Source organism: Pan paniscus, chromosome 2 (assembly GCF_029289425.2).
Source record: "Pan paniscus chromosome 2, NHGRI_mPanPan1-v2.0_pri, whole genome shotgun sequence".
In the NCBI taxonomy this organism is placed as follows: domain Eukaryota; kingdom Metazoa; phylum Chordata; class Mammalia; order Primates; family Hominidae; genus Pan; species Pan paniscus.
In genome coordinates this window covers 128,945,948-128,969,330 of record NC_085926.1, presented here as the reverse complement: position 1 = coordinate 128,969,330, position 23,383 = coordinate 128,945,948, and the positions used below count along the sequence as shown (strand labels likewise).

Here is a 23,383-nt window from a genome sequence, read left to right as displayed (position 1 = left end):
AGGTTATTTTTATAACCTTACTAACAACCATCTCCAAAGAGATGGTTATTCCCAGAAGAATCAAGAAAAGAGTAGTCAAGTACATCTATTTTTGAGAAGAAATGTTACTGGAAAATAAGGTATCTAATGAGGACTATAAACATGTGAGACCGGTGCTGGATGTAGTGGCTCACACCTGTAATCCCAGCACTTTGGAAGGCCAAGGCGGGCAGATCATTTGAGGTCAGGAGTTCAAGACCAGCCTGGCCGACATGGTGAAACCCCGTCTCTACTAAAAATACAAAAATTAGCCGGGCATCATGGAGGGCACCTGTAGTCCCAGCTACTCAGGAGGCTGAGGCGGGAGAATTGCTTGAACCCGGGAGACAGAGGCTGCAGTGAACCGAGATGGCGCCACTGTACTCCAGCCTGGGTGACAGAGCAAGACTGTCTCAAAAAAAAAAAGAAAAGAAAAGAAAAACCATGTAAGACCGTTGTTATATCAAATCCTCCCTACCTTGATTCCTGGAGTTTGAAGCTAATCTGGAGACTATATTAATATAACTGTCCCATTTCCTGGGTTATCATCAACACTGCTTCTTAAACCCACTGAATTACATCTACCATGTTTTTCTTTCATTAAAAGTGTCTTCCTCCAGCAGAAGTAATAAGTCAGGTTCCTTTCTCTAACCATGGCACTCAGGACCATTCCACTGAAATTATCCAGCCTTGCAGTAAAGCAGCGACAGTCTAATAATGTCCCTTTAAGTATACTACTCTGGAGTATATCTTCTCCTACATGTATTAGATGAGAGGTCACAGGCACTTCACAGGAGTATGTAAGGTGGTTCACCGAAAAATGATGACATAGCACCTGAACCCCCTGCAGAAGACATTCTTGTTCAGGCTGCTTGGGAGACAACACACAATGAAATGACAAGAGATTATTTTATTAAGTTGGTGCAAAAGTAACTGTGGTTTTTACCCTTATATAAAGCAGTCTGTCAAGTGCAAAATGGCAAGGTGCAGACTGAATACTACAATAAGAAAACAGCAGTCACCAGGATGAGAAGAGGTTAAATCACAAGAAGATTCTCAGACCTGGCTTTTGACCTGGCTTTAAAGAATAGGAATTTTAAAATTGAGATCAGATATACATTAGGAACACCTGTGTAGAAGCAGACTATTGTACATCCCATATTCCCTTTCCAAAATCTAGTTTCCTATGTTTGCAATCAAGTGATTAGGTCCTGCTCTTTCTAATTCAGTTCTAACAAATAAAATCTCATCTTAGGCTTTGGAAACTGTCTTCAATTAGCAGTTCAAGTAACAAAAGGAACTCTGGGCAGCTAAGATGAATAAATTTTAGAGAGAAAGCTGCAGAGACAGGAAAACTTTTACTATAACCTAATCGTGTTCTGTATTTAGTAGTGATAAAATTATACTAGAAGTCTATTTTTTACAAGCACTTTTTGAGACACCTGGACCTTGAAAGTTTAATATGCATCCTGTAAATATAATCACAGGTCTTTCATGCCATTTGATCATGGGGAAAGAATTAAAATTAACCTTTTGACATCTGAATTTGAATTTCAGAAGATAAAGACCATAGCTAAAAAGCCCTTAGAATTATCTTTTTCTCCTTTGTGCACAAAAGGAAATAAATCAATGACTATGCCTCAGTTGCCCTACCTGCAAAATAAGGATTATAACAGTCCAAATTATTGTGTAAAAGATACAATAACAAGTATATTTAAGTTACTTAGCACAGTGCCTGATACTAAAAGTGTGTTATAAGTGATAGCCATTGTTATATCCGCACATGAAAAGCCAGGGCAAAGCAAGGAATGTGGGAAGAAGTGAGTGAGTGTTAAGCAGTACAAAGATTAAGACAACGTGAGACCAGAGTTGCCACAGGTTTAAGAGCAGAATTTTGCAGAGGCAAAGGAGATCAACACTATCAAATATGGTGAAGAAGAGAGATGGGCAGGAATGTGAGACTATTATAGCAACTCCAGCAGTAGCCACACTAGAAAGGGTAGAAAACTATCAAGACAATTTCAATGGGCAGCCAAGCTCAAACTTAGAAAATAATGAAAAAAGACCAGAAGGAATTATCCCCATGTGAGTACCTGTCCCCCTTGAGCCCTTCTTCCTATGTTCAGAGAGTTTTCTGTAGTGTTTTTAAAGCTCAATTTGAAAGAGCCCTTGGCATGTTTAAAGATAGAAAAAGGTGGCCGGGCGTGGTGGCTCACACCTGTAATCCCAGCACTTTGGGAGGCCGAGGTGGGCAGATCATGAGGTCAGGAGATCGAGACCATCCTGGCTAACATGGTGAAACCCCGTCTCTACTAAAAATACAAAAACAGTATCAGCTGGGTGTGGTGGCGGGCACCTGTAGTCCCAGCTACTTGGGAGGCTGAGGCCGGAGAATGGTGTGAACCCGGGATGCAGAGCTTGCAGTGAGCCGAGATCGTTCCACTGCACTCCAGCCTGGGCGACAGAGCAAGACTCTATCTCAAAAAAAAAAAAAAAGAAAAAAAGAAAAAGATGAAGAGCAGATATTACCATTTCCTAGGAATTTCCTCTTCCTGCAACTACCAGGGTTATAACCTGGCCCTACTCCATAATCCTAAGGAGGCCAAACCCAGTTTTCCCCCTAGCAAGTTTGCCAGATTTCACTGGGTGCTGCTCTCTACCACATGCTGTTTGGCTGGCTGGTGTACCATTTACCTGAGCAGCACCTGGAAAGCTGTCACTACCAAGACCAGGAAGTTCCATAAAAGGATAAACTTTCAGTGGTGCCTGACTCAAAATATGACACTGTATTTTCAATAAGATAGATGTGGGGTACTTGGTGTTTATCTCGTAATGTCTTTTAATGACACATTTCAGTCATCACAGCTGAAAGTGATTCTGCATCCTGTACCAATTTGAAATTAAATACTACTCTTGGAAAAATGTATTAAAAACATTACACCCCACTTTCAGCAACAGCTTTCTGAGCCATACAGGATAAGCTGCTTCTGCATTTCTTTCCAGAGGTGTGAGTAATACCAAATTCAAGTTCATCCAGCTGTAAAAATTCTAAGACGAGAACTTCATGTTAAGGAAGGAAGTTTTAAAATTTAAAAGGCATGACTGCACCAGGCCATATAACAGTCTGTTAAAATGAGAGAAGTAAATGAACGAGATAATACATGAAAGAAGTATTTCCAGCTAGTTTCACTGGATTCTGTTTTTAGGGACAGAAATCAAATGAAAAATGAACATGCTACAATGCACATGCAATCTCTTCTATTCCTGCTACTCCTGAAAACATTCTATTTGGTTAAAATAGCTAAGTCTTTCTCTCAAAATATAAATATATTTTTATATTTATGTATACATGCACATATACAGTCACCTTTTGGTATCTGTGGGAACTATGCAAATATGTTTTGGTTTAGAATGTTCTGTTCTGAAAAAATGAGTTAGTGAGTATATTTTTTCCCTAAGACTGAGCTGTTAGGATAGTTTAGTTTCTGCTATTACTAAATGTTGTCTTCTCTAAGCAAGATAACACACTTTAGCCTATTCAGATTAAGCTTTATTTCTCTGGGTTTGTGCAACCAATAGGAGGGAAACCTCCACTTCTCTTGTGCATCCAAGAGGTAGAAGTGAGCCCATCAACCAGATAGGAGCAGACTGCTTCAGATGGATAAAAAATTGGGTGAGCAAAGAGAGAGAGATGGGAAGCACAATTCAGATGGGACGGCAGATCAGAACACTCCAGCCACTGTAAGAACAAGAAGCCTTGATAATGTGATGGCATGTCCTCCTGGTTGATGATGTTTTAACAACAGTCTGAGACACTCTGACTTTCTCTACATGGGGGCCTTGATGGAGACTCAGAGTAGTCACTGACATCAAATCTGCTACCAAGAGCATCCATTCGAGAGAGAATATACTGTTGGGAGATTGGCGGGTAGAGAAAATTGATGGTACTTCCTTTCTAATCCACTGAATGCAAGGTACAGGGCCTATTTTCCTCTTTTTGAATATCTAAATGAGTAGGCAAACTTTCTACAGAGGGCTAGATAGTAAATATTTTAGGCTTTACAGGTCATATAGTCCCTTGCAACTGCTCACCTTTGCTGCAACTGCTCACCTTTGCTGCCACAGCATGACAGTGCCAATAAACAATATTGTAAATGAATGTGGATAGTTGTGTTCTAATAAAACTTTATTTACAAAAATAAGCAACAGGAGAATTTGACCAGCATGGCACAGTTTTTCTTTTCTTTCCTTTTTTTTTTTTTTTTTGAGACAGTCTTGTTCTGTTGCCCAGGCTGGAGTGCAGTGGCGCAATCTAGGCTCACTGCAGCCTCCACCTCCCAGGTTCAAGCAGTTCTGGTTCTCAGCCTCCCAAGAAGCTGGGATTACAGGGATGCATCACCACGCTCTACAGATTTTTATATTTTTAGTTTCGCCATGTTGGCCAGACTGGTCTCGAACTCCTGGCCTCAAGCAACCCGCCTTCCCCAGCCTCTCAAAGTGCTGGGATTAAGGGTGTGAGTCACCATGCCTGGCCATAGTTTCTACACCAAAACTAAATAATAGCTCCATGTGGGTGAGTTAAACAAGATCAAATTAAACTATTTCCCTAACTTGTAATACCTCTAGCTGATGCATGGACCATCCAACCATCCAGACCCACTCCACATAGAAAAATACTTACAAAATCTAATGCAATCCTATTACGCAACCACACAGATGAATATGAGACAGGAATAGGAATTAAAACATACTAATTTATAGCTTGTTAAAATTGATCTAATAATGCTTAAATGTAAAGTTTGTCATGTCTTTCCTATCAGACATACATTTTCTACAGTCACCTATTTGTAAGATGCACATATCACGTGTTTCACAGTATGCCTGCAAGATGCAGACCTGATAAGAGCAATGGTCCAGGCATTATATGGTATTTTATTTATGACCCTAAGATGGCACCAAATTGTCACTTGTCAACTAAAGGGCACTTTGGTATACTTATCAGAGAAAACTTTAATAGAAAGTTCTTTAATGTAGTTGAGAAGATTAGTAATTTTTTTAAAAACTGTATTAAAAGGCACATTTTTCAAAAGCTACAAATCCAGAGCCCAAAAATGGATCTCTGGAATTTATATAGAACAGTTTGCTCAGTTTCTGGCATTGAGTGCTCATAACAATGAGATGTGGTTTCTACTCAAAAGGGTTATTAAGTAGAGCAATGCAACTATTGCTTAAGAAATAATGATTCTGGGGCACCCTTGGGTTAAATATGAAAAGAAGTTCTGTCAGGCCTAACAGCCATGAAGCCACCACAGAAATGTGGGCCTTTGTCAGTATATTTGTCAGTTTGGCCAGATTTGCGTAAAACAGGATAGGAATAGCAAAATCAGGCGTGTACGGTGACCTGCAAATGAAACACCATCTACCTGGAGCAGCTGTGCAAGCACAGGCTGTTACATCATATATGTTCACGTGTACACGAGAACACCAGCAGATTTACATTAGAAAAGGATTTCTAAGGATAAAAACTAATGGCTCAAATAATTGTTTTCACTTTTCTCCCCAAACTTTGACATTTAATTTTGAATGAAAGAGATCACCAAATTTCTGTTTAGATTTATCAACAAGTGTTTTCAACTTAAATTTTTAATGCTTTCTAAAACATAAAATCCCACAATTTTATATGCAAACTTATTGCTACATTCAAAGAGTGTTTACAAGAAATGAGGCTGGGCGTGATGGCTCACGCTTATAATCCCAGCACTTTGAGAGGCCAAAGTGGGCAGATTGCTTGAGCCCAGGAGTTTGAGACCAGCCTGGGCAACATGGCAAAACCTAATCTCTACAAAAAAAAAATACACAAAATTAGCTAGGTATGGTGGCATGCGCCTGCAGTCCCAGCTACTTGAGAGGCTGAGATAGGAGGATCACTTGAGCCCAGGATGTCCAGGCTGCAGTGAGCCATGATCACACTACAGAGCAACACCCTGCCTCAAACAAAAAAAAGTGTACAAGAAACTGTACTAACACACACACACACACACACACACTAGAAATCTGGAAAGGTTATTCTTGTTGGCATTTCACTGGGCTCTGAAGTAGAGGTAAAAGCTCTGATTCTCAACATTGGGACAGAGAAAAAACAATTTCAACTTAAAGTAACACTGTCCAAAATGATCTGGAAGTGGACTGTATTGGAGCATTGTGTAGGATATGAGGCTAGAAAGGCCAAAAAAATTACGAGTAAAATTTAAAAAAATAAACAGGCCAACCGTGGTGGCTCATGCCCGTAATCCCAGCACTTTGGGAGGCTGAGGCGCATGGATCACCTGAGGTCAGGAATTCGAGACCAGCCTGACCAACATGGTAAAACCCTGTCTCTACTAAATATGCAAAAATTAGCTGGGCATGGTGGCACAGGCCTGTAATCCCAGCTACTCGGGAGGCTGAGGCAGGAGAATCACTTGAACTCAGGAAGCAAAGGTTGCAGTGAGCCAAGATCGCACCACTGCACTCCAGCCTGGGCAACAGAGCAAGACTCCTTCTCAAAAAACAAACAAATGAAAAACCAACATTGTTTTCTACTCTTCTGCCATAATTACTCATTCAGAGTAAGTAGCTGTTTTCTAATGGTAATGTTATTTACTCATTGGGGTTTCCTTACGTGGCATACCTTAAGCTATGTGGTATGCCACATAAACAGACACACACATATACACACACACACACACATGCTCTCACCTCTTAGAAAGTGTCTTACTACATGTATCAAAAAAATTGCTACCAGTAATTCAGATCAGTGTTTTCCAGTCAGTAACCTTAATAACAGATTCCCTATTAACATTCAACAACAAAGGAGATTGAAATATTCTTATCTTGTCCTTCTGCATTTTGAATTTACAACTGTTTGCTGATTAATAACTATGCTAAAGGAAAGTTTTTAAAGAAAATCTTATTTTGTGAAAGCTGAGTTTACTTTGACTTATCGCTTAATTTAACAACAACAAAAAAAATGGATGCTTGTTTTTCTACTAGCTTATAATTAGTCAGCTATAGCTTTGATTAACACATCCGGCTGGGAAATCTCAAAGACACCACAAGCTTTACATTTCAGATGGACCTGTGTCCCATTAAACCCTGCTTAGCTTAGGTTCTTCTGCTAATAGCTCTACTATTCAAGCCAAAGGCCACAGACTAGTATCTTTTCCATTTTCCTTTTCTCCTGTCCAGTCATGTCAATGCTATCTCTCAGAAGATACAAATTCAAGGCTGGGCACAGTGGTTCACACCTAATCCCAGCATTTGGGAGCCCAAGGCTGGTGGATCACCTGAGCTTAGGAGTTCGAGACCAGCCTGGGTAATATGGTGAAACCCTGCCTTTACCGAAAATACAAAAAAATTAGCCAGACATGGTGGTGTGCACCTGTAATCCCAGATACACAGGAGGCTGAGGTGGGAGGATCGCTTGATTCTGGGAGGCAGAAGTTGCAGTGAGCCAAGATCACACCACTGTACTCCAACCTGGGGGACAGAGTGAGACCCTGCCTCAAAAAAAAAAAAAAAAAAAAAAGACAATTCAAATTCCATGCCTTTCTCTCCATCCTGACTGCCACAGCTCAATTATCCCTTTACTCCTTAAGCTTCCTTGATTTTCTAACTGGTCTCCCTATTTCAGTCTTCACAACTGACCCTCTGTGCTTCCATCAGCATGTTATGATACAAAAATCCAAACTCACATCAAACTCTTGAAATGCCCTGGCATGCTATCAGACAAATCAAATGTCTCTGCTTTCAGCATTAGGCTCCTGCCTATCTCTCCAACCCTTCACACTGTACCTCCTGCCTTAACAGTGTCAAACTCATTGTGGTTTTCACAGATTCCTTATAGCCCCTACCACCACCTCTGCAGAGGCTTTGCTGTTTGGCTGCACTGTCCTACTGCTTCTCAGCCGGAGTTTCCCAACTTAAAATTTGATTCAGCTGTCATTAGTTCTAGGAAATTTCTATGACAAATTTCTTTGAGGATCCCATGAAGTTATTTCTCTCCTTCAACTACTGTAGCATTCTGGACAGCATTTACCACTCTACTGGATATATTTCACATTGGTCTCCAGAACTGACTGAAAACTTCCTGAAGGCATGATACTACTTTTTCTTTTTAAATCTAAACCTACAACAATGTTTATGGACAATTGTATCTACATTAATACCAGGGACTGGTTAACCATTATCCATTATTAACAATAACCAACTCTTGACAACCAAAACCCAAAACAATGTCATTAAATAAGAGTTAATAGTTCAAGTGGTAACTGAGCTCAAGGAAACTTAACCATCAGAATGATCTGTCTGTCCAATCACGTACTAGTTAAGGATGAACATCCATACCACGTTTTAGTACGCAAATCAGCTGCTGTTTGGACTGCAGGAGCTCAGTCTTAAAAAGTACTTCAAAGATTTTCAAATGCCAATGTCAAGGAAATATCTAGTGAAAAGTGCACTGGACTCATTTTAATCTATGTGTATTTTTAAAGTAAATGGGCAAAGATCCCTATTTACTTTCTTGAAACAGCTTATTAGCAGTTATATCCCCTGCTATCTGTGTTCATGGGCTCCTACAGGGCAGGGATGCCATTATCGTTCTACTTCTAGCACACTCCAGGTACTAAAAAAATGTAATGAAAAGATAACCAGTTCATCATCTAACTTCATGGGTGAGTCATACGTGGAAGTGAATTGCCAAGTGACAGAGGCAGAAAGCAAGGTAGAGTTAATTAAGTTTCCTAAATATTATGTTTATTGTTTGCCTCCAATTCATTTCAGTGAGAAACTATTTTTAAGTGTGACCAATACTTACTTTACTTATATAGTATATCAAGGAGACCAAAACTTAAGTGATCTCAAAAAGACTACCAATGTAAAATACATACCCTACATGGGCATGGCAGGTAAATAATGTGTCTTATTCTTGTGAGGGTGGTTACTGCTATATAAATAAAGCCTGTATCCTGAGAGGGGAGGGTCTTTGGGTTTCATGGTTTCACTTTTGTTTCATCTCTGGGTCATGCAATGTCCAGCACAAATGTGACACAACATGTTCAGCCTTGTTCTGTGTGGCCAGTTTTGATCATTTCAGAACTGTTTACCTAATCAGTGAATTATTTTAAGTTCTTTTCTTTTCTTCCCTGATGTTTAGCCATTATGGGGCCAAATAACTCCATAAGGTAGTCTAACAGGGAAAAACATCAAGTAAGTTAGTATTGTTAGGGACTCTAGCAAGTCCTAGGATTAGGAAATAGGGTAAAAATTTAAAATTTAGATACTAGCCCATTTAAATCATCCATGTCAACTTGGATTAATATATTATGGAAAATTGCAATCTGGATCTGTACTGTACATTCAACTTCTTTTTAAATCATAGATTCTGTGTACTATGCATTCTCCAGCATCCATATGGATAATTTTAATTTCTGTATCTTCAGCATCCATATGGATAATTTTAATGCTAATAGTCCCCACTGGGATGTCATTAACTTAAGAAATCATTTTTATTTTTATAGTACAAAGCAAATGAATGTATAGGCACATTTATTTCAATCAAGTCATAATCTGAACCTAAAATGCAAAGCAAAACATTAACGTGCATTTAATACGTATTTCAAGTCTTTGTAACAGAGAATAAAAATCATTACAAAATTAAGGTATGAGACATCAAGTCACTAATGATAGAGTTGATTAGACAATGGCTTCCATGTTCCATCTAACGACATGGAACAATGTACATTTGACAATTCAGCCTTAAAGGGTTAAGTAGAATAAACTGCAGCCAGCTCCTTACACTCAACTGCCTCAGTAACAATGACTCAAAGAATAGGTATTTTCCCTATCAATGACAATATTTCAGTGCTAACACTTGCAGTTTAATATTGGATAAAAGCTAAGGAGTGGTTCATCCTGACAGATTATAAAAGATAAAACTTATTGGCTTCAAGAAGGATTAAACCTGTTAGAATTGGGACCAATTTTTGTTTATATACTCAACAGAAAAACAAATTTCTAATTTTAAATTTCTGGCCCACATACTCAAAACAAATGACCTATACCTCATCAAGCTTTCATAAAAACTGATGGCATTACACACAAAATCCACCTATTTCCCTAGCATGCCCAATGAAACAAAAAGAAGGTACAGAACACATGATGAAAGTAGAAGAGATATACTCAGGTTTGTGCTAAAATCTAGGCCAAAGAAGCTTCAGATGCACACAGAGCAAGACCAGCAAAGAATCTTCCACATATACTCTGGTTCATAAACCATTTGTTTGGGTTTGGGGACTTTTTATTCTAAGTCCAGTAGCCTATACTTCCTAAGAAATATGATTAAAAACATACATAACAGTAAAAATAATAAAATAGAATTACTTAGCTGAGGTATTTGGATTTATATTTAGAGGATGACAAAATGATATTTGACAAAGTATATATCTTTACCTCAAAAAGGAAGACATGTTAATATAATTTATTATAAACTTCAACCCAATCAGTCTTAAATGTTTTTGACTCTATGACTAAGTGTTAATTATGGACACTGTTACCCTAGAATACCACTTGATAGCCCTGCATGAATTCTGCCAAACCAAAGACATACCTTTTTAAAATAAAAATAAAGCAACCATTTACACTTACTAAGAAAAACAAAAATTTACTTCAAATTGTAGTATAGGCTTTTCAATCACAAAAAGAAAGAAAAGAACAGTGATCTGACAGTGGTCACATCCTGTGCAAAAAACTTGATACAAAAATGATAGCACATGGTATCTGAGCTGCTTACATTACAAGAAAAAGGAAATACAGTAGCTGAAATATGGCACTCCTGGGAATCAACTTCTAAACCAAATAGAATGCCTTTGAAATGATTAAATTTATTTGTGTATTAGTAAGAAAGCCCCACCACCATAAATAGTACAATATTTAAAAATAAAAAAAAATATATCTATCTAAGATAGATAGTGTATTTGTACTGTTAGACTTCTTTAAGTGCAGAAGGTGGTTCAGGTTTTGCCTTTTTAATTAAATAACTGACCATATGCTTTATAAAGTTTCACTCAATCACAAAAGCCAATTTAAATCGAGGAATATGATATCAAAGTTGCATAATTTCATTTGGGACTGCCAGCAGGTTAAAGTCTTAAGTCTTTAACATTAATGTTCATTTTTAGTCAATGAATAGTTAAAAAGTTCTCAAATCTTCATATCCTCTTGAACTTGCCCTTCTAAATGATCCTCAGACTGCAATTCCTAGTTTGCAAATAAAATAATGCAATATGCATCATACTTCAAGAAAAGATGATGATGTCGAACTAACATGCTTCTGGATCTTTTCCCTGCTCCTTTCAACCTTCTTTATAATTTCTGCCACTATGCACACTGATGAGGTGAGACCCAAAAGAAACAACAGATCTGCAAGAGAAAATAAGTTGGGTTTTACATTTCTTTGAAACTTACAGTTGCAAAACTTAATAGCTTACATTTTTCTAGCATTTTAACACAACTTTTTTTTTTTTTTTTTTTTTTTTTTCTGAGATGAAGTCTTGCTCTGTCACCCAGGCTGGAATGCAGTGGCATGATCTCAGCTCACTGCAACCTCCGCCTCCTGGGTTCAAGCCATTTGCCTGCCTCAGCCTCCCAAGTGGCTGGGATTACAGGCATGTGCCATCATACCTGGCTAATGTTTGTATTTTTAGTAGAGATGGGGTTTCACCATTTTGGACAGGCTGGTCTTGAACTCCTGACCTCAAGTGATCTGCCTGCCTCAGCCTCCCAAAGTATTGGGATTACTGGCGTGAGGCATGGCGCCTGGCCACCACAGCTTTCAAACACATTGTTTCACACTATTCCATAAGGCAGGCACAATCACCCTCAGTTAAAAATAAGAAAAGAAAAAAAGATATTAAATGACTTATCCAAAGTCACATAACTAGGAAAGGCAGCAGCCAGAATTAGAACCCAAGTCCTCTGACCACTTTCCCTGAAACCTTATATGGCTAGCCTTTAACAGTATCACCAACAAAAGGAGTTTATTTCATAGATCACACAGCCCTTTAAAAAAGTACTGTATCAACAGTAGTAGACAATTTGAATGAAAATGCCTATCTGAAGATTAAAAATTTGACATTAATATGTTCTATTTCAAAGCATAGAAGACTTGTCTTTACAATAGTATCCACACTATCTCAATTCTTATTTACTGCTTGGAAAATTGCAGATGTTTCCTTAAAATGCCATTTTTTTAAAAAGAGGAAGAAATGTGAATATGGAATTAAAATACTGAAATTCAACTAGTTCAATTTTAAGGTAAATTTTAACTTACAAGAAAAATTACAGTGAAACTGTATAACTCCTTTTCATAAATACCCAAATTGAGAACTCAATAAAGGATAGCATTACTGTCAGATATATCACTCCTCACACTTACATAGGAAAACTAATTTTTAAATGCACTGTATTATACATTTAATAAATGGTAATGTAAGAAAACTGTGTAATTTCCAAATAGTCTTTATAAAACATTCTGCTATTTGGTCAGACTGACATTTTGTGAAATTAGAATGTACAAACAAGAAAGAATAATGAAATTATTAGTTTACTGAAAATTCTAACTTTAAAGAAGAGAGCAACTTGGTTTTCAGGGAGATTAAGTCTAGTTTTCTCTTCATACAAGATGGCATAGTACATAAAAAGTTATAAACTATACTCTAGAGCAGGTTTTGATTTGCTATATTTGAGAATCACGTATTATGATTTTTATAACAATTGATAACCTATAAAAGAGCAAAAACCAAAACCCTGGAGTTAGGAGAGTAATTCCCCTGAGCTTCCCCAAGTGAAAAAATAGACTCCTTTTTCAAATCAAGTGAGTTACTTATTTTGCTATTTTAAAAGAATTTTAAAATTAAAACAAACACATTAGAAAATATGATTTATCTAAAATACATAAATGATAAAGATAACGTTTTCTTTACCCAGTATGCTTAGGCTCTCAGTCTGAAAAACCTTCTGAAGCGGAGGAAAGTAAATAACTAGTAATTGTCCCATGATGGATCCAAGAACTGCATAGCAAAACATTTTATTACTGCAGAGTCCAATCTCAAACACAGACTTGGTCTGTTGGCAGAGCAGAGAGTTCATTTATTACTCCTTGGTCACAGAAATAACTTCTTTATTATATTCACTTCTAATTTTTAACAAGCAGTATCACTTTATCACTGAATTGTGCAATGTCAATTCTATGAAATCTCTTAAATTTTACTATTGTTTTGGAATAATTCAGATGGAATAAAAGTAAATATTAAAGTAGCTTTTATTTTATTTATCAAGAAAAGGCTTGCTTAAAAAGTGACACTATATAATTTAGACCATAGAAAGAAAAGAAACCTTTTAACATCCCAAACATCAAGAAACTTTATTTGTATTTTGCTAAATCATTTCTATACATTCACTAAGGTAGATAATCTAAAATCCTTTCTTGGAGAATGGACCTAATTGTGTGTGTACTGAAAAAGTAAAACCACTTTTCATAAAAAAATAAGTATTACAGCTTCTTCAAAAATTGGTCAATTAGTGAGAATTCACTGTACTCAGAAGTTCCAGCATGGCAAATGGTAATATAGTTAAGGATTCATAAAGTGCTTTAAAGCTGAAATGAATAGTCATGCCTCAAATGAAACTAGTTTTTAAGGACAATATGCTCTAAAAAAGTACCATAAAGCTCTAGCCCATTATTTTCTATCAAAACACTTAGACCAAGAAGCAGCAGTCACACCTTAAGATACAACAAGGGAAGAAAAGCAAAATTAGAATGTCCTAAGCTTTGACACAGTGACAAGAGTGATGGGAAAAAAAATAGGCACATAACTGCTCTTATACTCCTAGCAATACTGTCTTTTAAAATGAGACTAATAAAATCTCAACAGAAACTATGAGGTTTGTTCTATGCTCAAATAATGTTAACCACGATCTATCTTATAGCTATAGCCAGCTAAACGCAGATGACAACACCTGTGAATTATTAATACTTTTATGTTCTAGTCAGACATAAAGCTTACCTCCCACAAATGCCCCATCCTCATTGTGACCAATGGCACATGTTTATAAGAAGGCTGTGTCTGGGGCTGCAATCTGTGGCTACAAAATTAAGCAAAGCTAAAAACCCATAATCTTTGCCTACTTATTAGAAAGCACTCTACTCAAGTGAGTCAATCAAGTCAATCAACTAAGTTCACCTAAACATACCTGGGATCTGGAACTTAGTGCATTGAACATGTCAAAAAACACAAAGCATGTGAAGGTCATTGTTGTGTCTCGAGGTGTAATCACATTGTCTCGTAGCTGTCAAGAGGCAATAACAAAATTACTTTTCAGTGGCTGAATTTAATGGATAAATCGCATGCTTTTTAAAAAATATGAACATTTTCTTTCCATTAGGAAGAAATAACTTTAGCCTAACACATGAAACATAAAAGCTACCTAAATTTCCTATAAATCACCTAGTGAATAGCTGTAATCTACATAATAAAAAGTAAAAAAAAAACTTCTCATGAACTATGTATTAGATATTAAAATACTGTTATTTAAAAATAATAAAGTGGCTCTATGATTTTAAGACTCAGATTTTCCAACTTCTCTCTAAATTTTCATGTATTTTTATTGTAACTGATACTTCTCTGCAGATTTATTCTAATACATGAATCAATAATTTTATTTATCCATAAAGATGGAAATCAAACTCTTTTAAAATGTTCTTATATTTTTCACTAAAAGAGCTCCCTTAACTTCCCAGCCTTCTGGGTAACCCATCAAAATAACTAAGAATCCTATCAGATATACAGAATTCATGTTAATATAGCAGCTTGGCCAGTGAATATACCTCACGCCAGAAGACAAACAAAGTCCCACAAACAATGATTATTGATGAAACAAGTATTTTAAGTATCAAGTTTTTAGTCAAAATGCTGTCTTTCCAGTTGCGAGGAGGTTTACGAATGACATCTTTATCCACTGGTTCTACTCCAAGGCTTAAAAACAAACAGAAAAATAAATTACTTTCAAGTTTTAAGGTTTGGATTTGTTACTTTCACCACCTCACTAACCTCAATTATTCGGCAAACTAAATGCTTTCTTATAGAAACAAAATGTTGCATCATAAAACGCTGGCTGATTACGCAAAAATAACCACTGATTTTGTCACTTTTTCTCTCCTCTTTATTTGTTTGGCACAATTTGATAGGGGATAGATAATCAACTTTCAAAAAACCATCCAATTCATTTACATGTAAGTTTACCTATTTCAAATACGGTGTGAAATACATGACCTACCGACTGAATTTTGAAATATCTTTCATATAAAGAGGTTTTAACTGGGATGATTTGCTGGAGTGGCCAAATGACATCTATCACTCAACTACCCCATTATTATCAAATTTTTTTAAAAAGTTATGACACTCAGGTCCTCTAATACTTTCCCAAAGTCTCTAAAACTGACAGTAGAACTGACAGTAGATAATAAAACTGAACCCAGAAATTTCTCCATTATACCCATTTCTTAGAAATAAAAGGCTTACTTACTTCCTGAGGACAGGGATAGCACCTATTCCTGATGTATTCTCAACCTTAGGCTAGGCATCTAACAGTGGAAAGGCTCAGATCTACACTGCATGCACACTCAAAAAGAATTAATAAAAATACACACATCACACAATTTATAACATAAATGTTAAAACATTTGCTGCAAAGTTTTCCAACACTGTCCATAAATCAAGTTTTAAAACTTAATTATCAGGGTAGTACACATTCCTTGTCTTTCCAGCTCATGCAATTAAAAAACTCGTACCTCTGAGCTGGGGGTCCATCCATAATAATATTGATCCACAAAATCTGCATGGCATTGAGAGGATTAGGAAAGTTCATTAATGTAGCCAATGAGATTAAAGTTAATGCTGCTATACTCCTGTTGAAAAAGAGAGTCATTTAAAAATATCAGCATAGTAAATCTGTTGATTCTATGATACCACTTTTTTAGCATTTAAAAATCTCTTACTACTATGCTTTTAAAGGAAGACTGTTTCAAGTAAACTATTCTTCATTCACGTGGACATTTTAAAGCTAAGAGTATTTTAACAAAGGATTTTCAAGATGTTTAGACAACAGGAACAAATAAAGAATTTTTATATCTGCATGATAGTTTCAACAATATTTTGGTAACTGTTTTTTGACTACACAATACCCCTTCTACTTCTGGAAAAAGATACCAAGAGGAAACAATGAGATGTGAGCTATTAAATAAATCACAAAGATTTATACATTTTGATGATACAGACATCTAATTGTTACATTTACAACCTATTTATCATGCCATTTAAAATTTCAGAATACAATAAATTTTCTTTTTGGAAAACTGACATATGAACAATGCTCAGAAATATAAGGCAGAGAAGTTTCTAGGCATTCTGCTTAAGTTCTACTTTTCATATAATTTATCCAGAAGACCCATGGTGACAAATTTCTTGCAAACTTACGTGCTCAGCTGGAATCTAACGAAATTTTTAATGTTATTATAAATCCCTTTACCCTCTTCAATTGCAGACCTGAAATTTAAAAAATAAAGATGAAGTGAGAAAATATTATCATACAAAAATGTATCTATACTAAAACACTGTAGAGCTAATTTTGAAAATAAATTTCCAACCGGGCACCGTGGCTCATGCCTGTAATCCCAGCACACTGGGAGGCCGAAACTGGCAGATCACCTGAGGTCACGAGTTCGGACCCGCCTGGCCACCATGGTGCAGCGAAACTCCATCTCTACTAAAAATACAAAAATTAGCCGGGTGTGGTGGCGCATGCCTGTAATCCCAGCTACTCAGGAGGCTGAGGCAGGAGAACTGCTTAAACCCGGGAGGCGGAGGTTGCAGTGAGCCAAGATCACACCACTGCACTCCAGCCTTGGCAACAAAGTGAGACTGACTCAAACAAACAAACAAATAAATAAATAAAATAAAATTCCAACTAATACAACACATGTATCAATATGGAAACATTTATTTTAGCAAAGAATTAAAGTCAAGCCTAAGCTCTACCTGAACTAATTTGTCACAATATTAAAATTCTTATTCTGAAGAAGATACTTCAACATTAAAATCATACATTGTCTCTTCACACAAGAGAAAATACTTCACATTCATAATACATAAAATGATTATCTTTTTTTTTTTTTTTTTTTTGAGACAGGGTCTTGCCCTGCTTCCCAGGCTGGAGTGCAGTGGCACAACCTTGACTTACCTGCAGCCTCGACCTTCTTGGCTCAAGCAATCCTCCAGCTCAGCCTCTAGAGTAGCTGAGACCACAGGCTCACATCACCACTCCCAGCTATTTTTTTTGTATTGTTTGGAGAGATGGGTTTTGACATGTTGCCTAGGCTGGTTTCGAACTCCTGGGCTCAAGTGATCCATCCACCTCAGCCTCCCAAAGTGCTGGCATTACAGGCGTGAGGTACCCTGCCCAGCCATGATTATCTTCTTCACCTTCCTCTAAGCTCATTTTTCTTAGTGGTACAAAATGCAGAGTAAAGGTTTAAACTAATGCATGTCAGGAATCAAATGGCAATGAGATATATAGGAATTATAGAATTTAAGCTACGTGTTGCTCCTACACATCAAGTAGATCACATGTTGCAGAGGAATTAAATGAAGAACATGGTTTACAAGGATTCATATAAATTATCTCATTCATTTAGCTGAATCCAGGAAAATCTATGCTTTTTAATCAACTCCTCATTTCTTCTAAGATTTCTATATAATTATAATAATGGAAAGAAAAAACTCATATCCTTGCAAAAGCTTGGCAAATACTGTGAGTCCTAAGCTCCCAAATGTTTCCCTGTAGGCCAAAACAGAGTAATAAAGCAGCCTGGTACATATAATTGGAATTTATCACTAAACTCAGGTCATCCAACAGGTGGCTACCCAAAAAATAAATAAATAAATAAATGGGATTCACATGATCCCCACCTGAACACTGTGAAACTGACACCACCATGTATTACACTGGAGTCTTAAATCAACTGGAAACTGTGGCTGACACAAATAGAGCTATTTAAATTTAATAAATTATAACATTAAATGAGGGCAAGATGAATAAATTACTGATATAAAAAACAGGTATGGATGTAAACTTCATAATTTTCAATATTTATTATAAAGCCAAAAAAAGAGCCATACATATGCATATTTCTAACTACCTGAATTTAACTAAAATAAAGGCCATTACTATACCATCATATTAGTGCCCAGAAAAAGGTGACATGTGGCTGGCACTTGGCAAATACTTCTTAAATGAGGGTCCTGCCATTTACTATGCCTGTTCCAGCCACACAAATCATCTTCTTCATACCATAAAATAGGATAATTACCCTAGAAAAATGGTTTAGTTTACCTAATGTTTAAATACTAATTCTTTTCCAGTTGAATTCTCTAGGGGTGGGGGACAGGAAAGGATAGGGGAAGATTCTCTGATAGGCATTCACTGAAACAAAGCTTACATTATGGTTTGAAAATCATCATCCACTAGGATCATGTCTGCTGCCTCTTTGCAAACATCTGTACCAGTCTGGCCCATCGCAACTCCAATGTCTGCAGCCTTCAGAGCAACTGCATCATTTACTCCATCTCCTGTCATGGCTACAACTGAACCGTTCTTCTGTAGCGACTAGAGTGGAGCAGAGGACAGGGGAGAGGAAGGAATTTTGATAAAAATGTTGCTTCCATACAAAGCAATAAACAAATCCTCCCTATTTTTTTTCACATAATTAAGATTAGAAATAATATAGACCACCCATTGTTCAATGAACTTCAACAAATGGAGATCTCAGTAAGATAAAGCTTAGGAAAAGTTGCTACTAATATTCCCATCTGTGAGAACTGTATCTCTAAATTCTGTTCTTCAAACAACTATACAATGATTCTCAACCAGGGGCAATTGTGTCTCCCAAGGGACATCTGACAATGTTTGGAGATGTTTCGGACTATCAGGATTTGGGGGATGTTACTGGCACCTAGTGGGAAGGGGCCAAGAATGCTGCTAAACATTCAATAACATATGGGGCAGCCCTTCACAACAAGGAATTATCCAGTCCAAAATGTCAATGGTGCCAAGGTTGAGAAACTCTGAACTACACAATGGCTGGCTATCATAACTTAAGACCATTAACTACTGGATACTATATCAGTTGCTTTAAACACATTTGACTAATTAATATAAATAATCATAGCCTTTTAAGTACTGTTCACAGTGTCACAACACTATTTCCTTGCTGTATTTATTTAGTTTCTAACTAATTACTGCTATTTACGCTGGGATGACTTGGCTATGGACCCCAGTTAGAACATTGTTTTATACTGTCTAACTGTTTAAAGAAGGCTGTATTTGCAGATACTTCATTCAAGTTTTCCTCTACATCTTATGCCAACTAAATTCTCTATTAGTGTTTCTATGTCAAGCTCTTACAAAAAAAAAAAAACTGTTTTGCTTCACAGTATTTCTGACCTTGATGCTCTACTCCCTGTAATGCAAACATAACAAAAGTAAAGTAGCAGCATTTTGTATACAGAAATAAAACCATCTGATTCTTACACACTCACCTTAATAATTTTCATCTTGTGCCTTGGGCTAGCTCTGTAAAATACTGCAACCTGTTAAAATACAAGATACACTAAAAATCTTCAATATTAAGATTTCTACAGAATAACCCATGCATTCATAACTAATGATGAAAAACTCATCAATTTAAGCTGTATTTAATTTGCCACTGAGATCAAGCTTAAGCAATATGCCATATGTTTGTTAAGACATTAATCTGACATGGTCATTTCAATCTTTACCAAAGGTACCACAGGAAATACACAATCTAAACAAGTCATCCAATTTATATCATTATGTGTAAACTCTGGAAAGAAAACAGCCTTATTCTTGAAATGTTCCAGAGACAAAAAAAGGAAAAATTCTCTTGCGTCTGTTTCCTATGACACTCGCATAAAACTAAAATAGCCTTTTCCCTTTGTTCTGTCTTCAGAAGCAATAAAGAACAGCTGCTTCTCAGTGTCTGTAGAGCCATTTTTTACAGTGTCAAGTGTCTGCTCATTCCCTTTTACTCAGGTTAACTCATTAGCCTCTCTTCCACTGTACTTCTAAATTGCTTATATGATTTTTATCTCTCCAAAATAAATATTTAATCCTTTTTTCTGACCCCATCTCCTGATCTCCTAAAATCGTTTCACTGTGTTCCAACAAATCTCCTCTATTTTTTACTCTTTTTCACTTTGCTCTAACCTAGTGTTTCCACAAAACACTACCATCCCTATAACCTCCTCAAATAGTACTTTGCTCTAACCTAGTGTTTCCACAAAACACTACCATCCCTATAACCTCCTCAAATAGTACCACCGGGGGAGCCTACAGGTGGAACACGGTATCTGCCATTCTCCCTTCATAAAACCTCAGTTCTGAATGTCAGATGAGACTGTAACTCACTAACTGTAGGCATTCACTGCTCCGGAGTTCACAGCCCCTCATTTCACAATGATTTTAACTTCTGCCTCACTGTCATGTCACTCTCTCCAACAATATTTACAACTTATGGTGATTTCAATATACATAATACACCATTCTCTTTCCTATTCTCCTAGAGGATTAATTCATATTAGTTTTCTCTCCTCGTACCTGCAATCTATCCCCTTTCTCTAGCCTCCTTCTCAGCCGACCACCTTGCTTCCTACTTTGGAGAAATCAGAATCAGAAGAGAATTTCCACAATTCCCCCAACTCAGTATCTGTATCCAGGAACTAACCTCTGGTTTTACTACAGATGAACTGAATATGCATCTACTGCAGGTCAAAGATTCTACCTTCTTACCTATTAAGACCATTACTCCAGAAATTCTCCTCCCTCCTGTGCCAAAATGTTTTCCTCACTGCTATATCTTTACCGTCAGTATACAAAAACATGTTGTCCCTTCCATATAAAAAAAGAAAGAAAAACCACTTCTCTTCCCTTCCCATTTCAGCTGCCACCCTTTCCCTTTTTTTTCTTTATTTTTTTAAATGGAAGAGGAAACATGTTTGTATACTGATGGTAAAGTGCAGCAGCAAGGAAAAAATTTTGATACAGGAACGGGGAGGATTTTTGGAGCAGAGCTCCTTAGCAAGTAGCCTATACTTGCTGTCTCCCATTCTCTCTGAATCCACCCCATGATCATACTGTTACCACAACTGCAGTGAAACACGATTCATGACTTTCAAAGACCTGCACCACCACCACCACCACCACATTGCTAATGCCTACAGTCATTTCTCACCTGACTTAATCTCTCAGCCGCACCCTAACGTAGCTGATTAGTCCCTCCTGAAACACCATCTTCCCTTGGCTTCCACCACCACCGATACTGGTCTTCCTCCTACCTTTTTGGCTGTTCCTCTTGTACAGACTTCTCCTGATCTCTCTTGATGCCTAGATGTTGGAGCACCCCAGGGCTCAGTTCCTTTCTCAATAAGAGGTCTCAGAATTCCCTACGCCTCAGGTGAGCATACCCAGGCACATGGCTTTGGATTTTACTTACATGCATTTTTTTGAATGCATTTTTATCTCAAGCCCAGACATTTCTTCTGAAATCCAGATCAGCAAAACTAATTCCCATCCCTACTTCACATTTCCTCTTAGATGTCTCAATCTTGCTCCTTCCTATCCTCTGTTAGTGAAAAGTACATATGTGCAGTTGCTGAGGCTCCAAATTTTGGGAGCCAACCTTAATTCCTCCATTTTTCTTATGTGCCAACAAGCAGTTTGACAGCGAATCTTGTTGACTCCACTCACAAATATATCCAGAATTCAACCACCTGACTCCAAAACCATTGCCCACACTCTGGGCCAATACCTCCAAACTGATTTTCTTATTTCTGCCCTAGTTTCCTGCAGTCAATTTGCAACACAGTAGCCAGAGTGGCACTGTTAAAACAGAAGTGAGATCACGTGTCTCTTCTCAAAACCCTCAAATGATTTCACATCTCTCTCAAAACAAATGCCTAAGTCCTTTATTATCTACCGGGTCCCTCATGAAGTTCACACCTCACTGCACTCCTATCATTAATCTTTTCCTGACTGAACTACATTGGCCTCCTCGTTGTTCCTCACACATGCCAGGCACACTCACTTCCAGCCTCCGCCCTTGTCTGGAATGCTCTTTCCTCGGATATAACATGGGTCCCCCTTCTGTCAAATAGTACCTTCTCAGTGAGGCCCTCCCTAGTCTTACTATGTAAAAATTTCAATCTCCCTCTCTAATCATTCAAATTTTGCCTTTTTTTGTGGGGGGGGGGGGGTTGCTCTTAAGCACTTATTTAACATTATATTCATTTATCTTCTAAGACTCATGAAGCCAGAGATTTTTGTCCTATACCAACAGCGCTCTATAAAGACAAATAAAATGAATGAACAACTGAATAAATCTCAGTACTACCATAAAGACTGTTCCCTGGTTCTCTCCTTTTAATAAAGGTCTAAATAAAAAAAGTATTATTTTCTTAAACAAAAGACTCAGCTGCACTGTAATATCACACTACTGATTATCCCTAGGCAATCCAAATATCATGAATCACATAACTTATATTTGGGAAATATCCTTTCTTTCAAAAAAGTTCAAAAATCCATTCAGAAACTCTTTAGTGTGCCTTTAAAAAAAAGACTGAGTTACACATATATCCAAAACATACTGGTAAACCTTCCAAGTGAAAACTCTAATTACTGCAGAAATTAATCATGTAGCACACAGCACTGAAATATAACAAGTGTTTGGCAAAAGCTGCAAAATAAGTTAGCGAATGAAAGGTCGTGACTGTGAGTTGTCCATGTACTTCATGTGTTGAACAAAGAATTGAACAAAACACACAAAGGAACAAAAGAACGAAGCAACAAAAGTACAAACTTATTGAAGCAAAAGTACACTCCATAGAGTAGAACAGGCTCGAGCAAGCGGCTCATGAGTCCCAACTACAATGTTCTTTAGGGTTTGTGTTTTTTTTTTTTTTTTTGAGATGGAGTTTCGCTCTTGTTGCCCAGGCTGGAGTGCAATGGCGCGATCTCGGCTCACCACAACCTCCTCCTCCCAGGTTCAAGTGATTCTCCTGCCTCAGCCTCCCAAGTAGCTGGGATTACAGGCATGCACCACCACGCCCAGCTAATTTTGTATTTTTTAGTAGAGACAGGTTTTCTCCATGTTGGTCAGGCTGGTTCCGAACTCCCAACCTCAGATGATCTGCCCACC

The 23,383-nt window shown here is 37.3% G+C and overlaps 1 protein-coding gene across 10 annotated transcripts in view; it reads right to left on the bottom strand.

Annotated features, from left to right (window-relative positions):
• ATP2C1 (ATPase secretory pathway Ca2+ transporting 1) overlaps window positions 1-23,383 on the bottom strand; it is a 163,820-nt gene that overhangs the window by 3,971 nt on the left and 136,466 nt on the right. For 6 of the 10 annotated variants that reach the window (XM_034957365.4, XM_003829448.5, XM_008954806.7 and 3 more), the window contains 8 exons: window positions 19,710-19,760; window positions 18,611-18,777; window positions 16,590-16,658; window positions 15,905-16,021; window positions 14,942-15,089; window positions 14,308-14,403; window positions 13,038-13,179; window positions 11,351-11,475 (listed from right to left, as the gene is read on the bottom strand). In XM_034957365.4, coding sequence (XP_034813256.2) covers window positions 11,351-11,475; window positions 13,038-13,179; window positions 14,308-14,403; window positions 14,942-15,089; window positions 15,905-16,021; window positions 16,590-16,658; window positions 18,611-18,777; window positions 19,710-19,760 — 915 coding nt within the window. Of the gene's footprint in view, window positions 1-10,701; window positions 11,476-13,037; window positions 13,180-14,307; window positions 14,404-14,941; window positions 15,090-15,904; window positions 16,022-16,589; window positions 16,659-18,610; window positions 18,778-19,709; window positions 19,761-23,383 lie in introns of those variants that run through there. The other 4 variants (XM_034957366.4, XM_008954808.6, XM_055110445.2 and 1 more) reach the window with 2 other exon arrangements.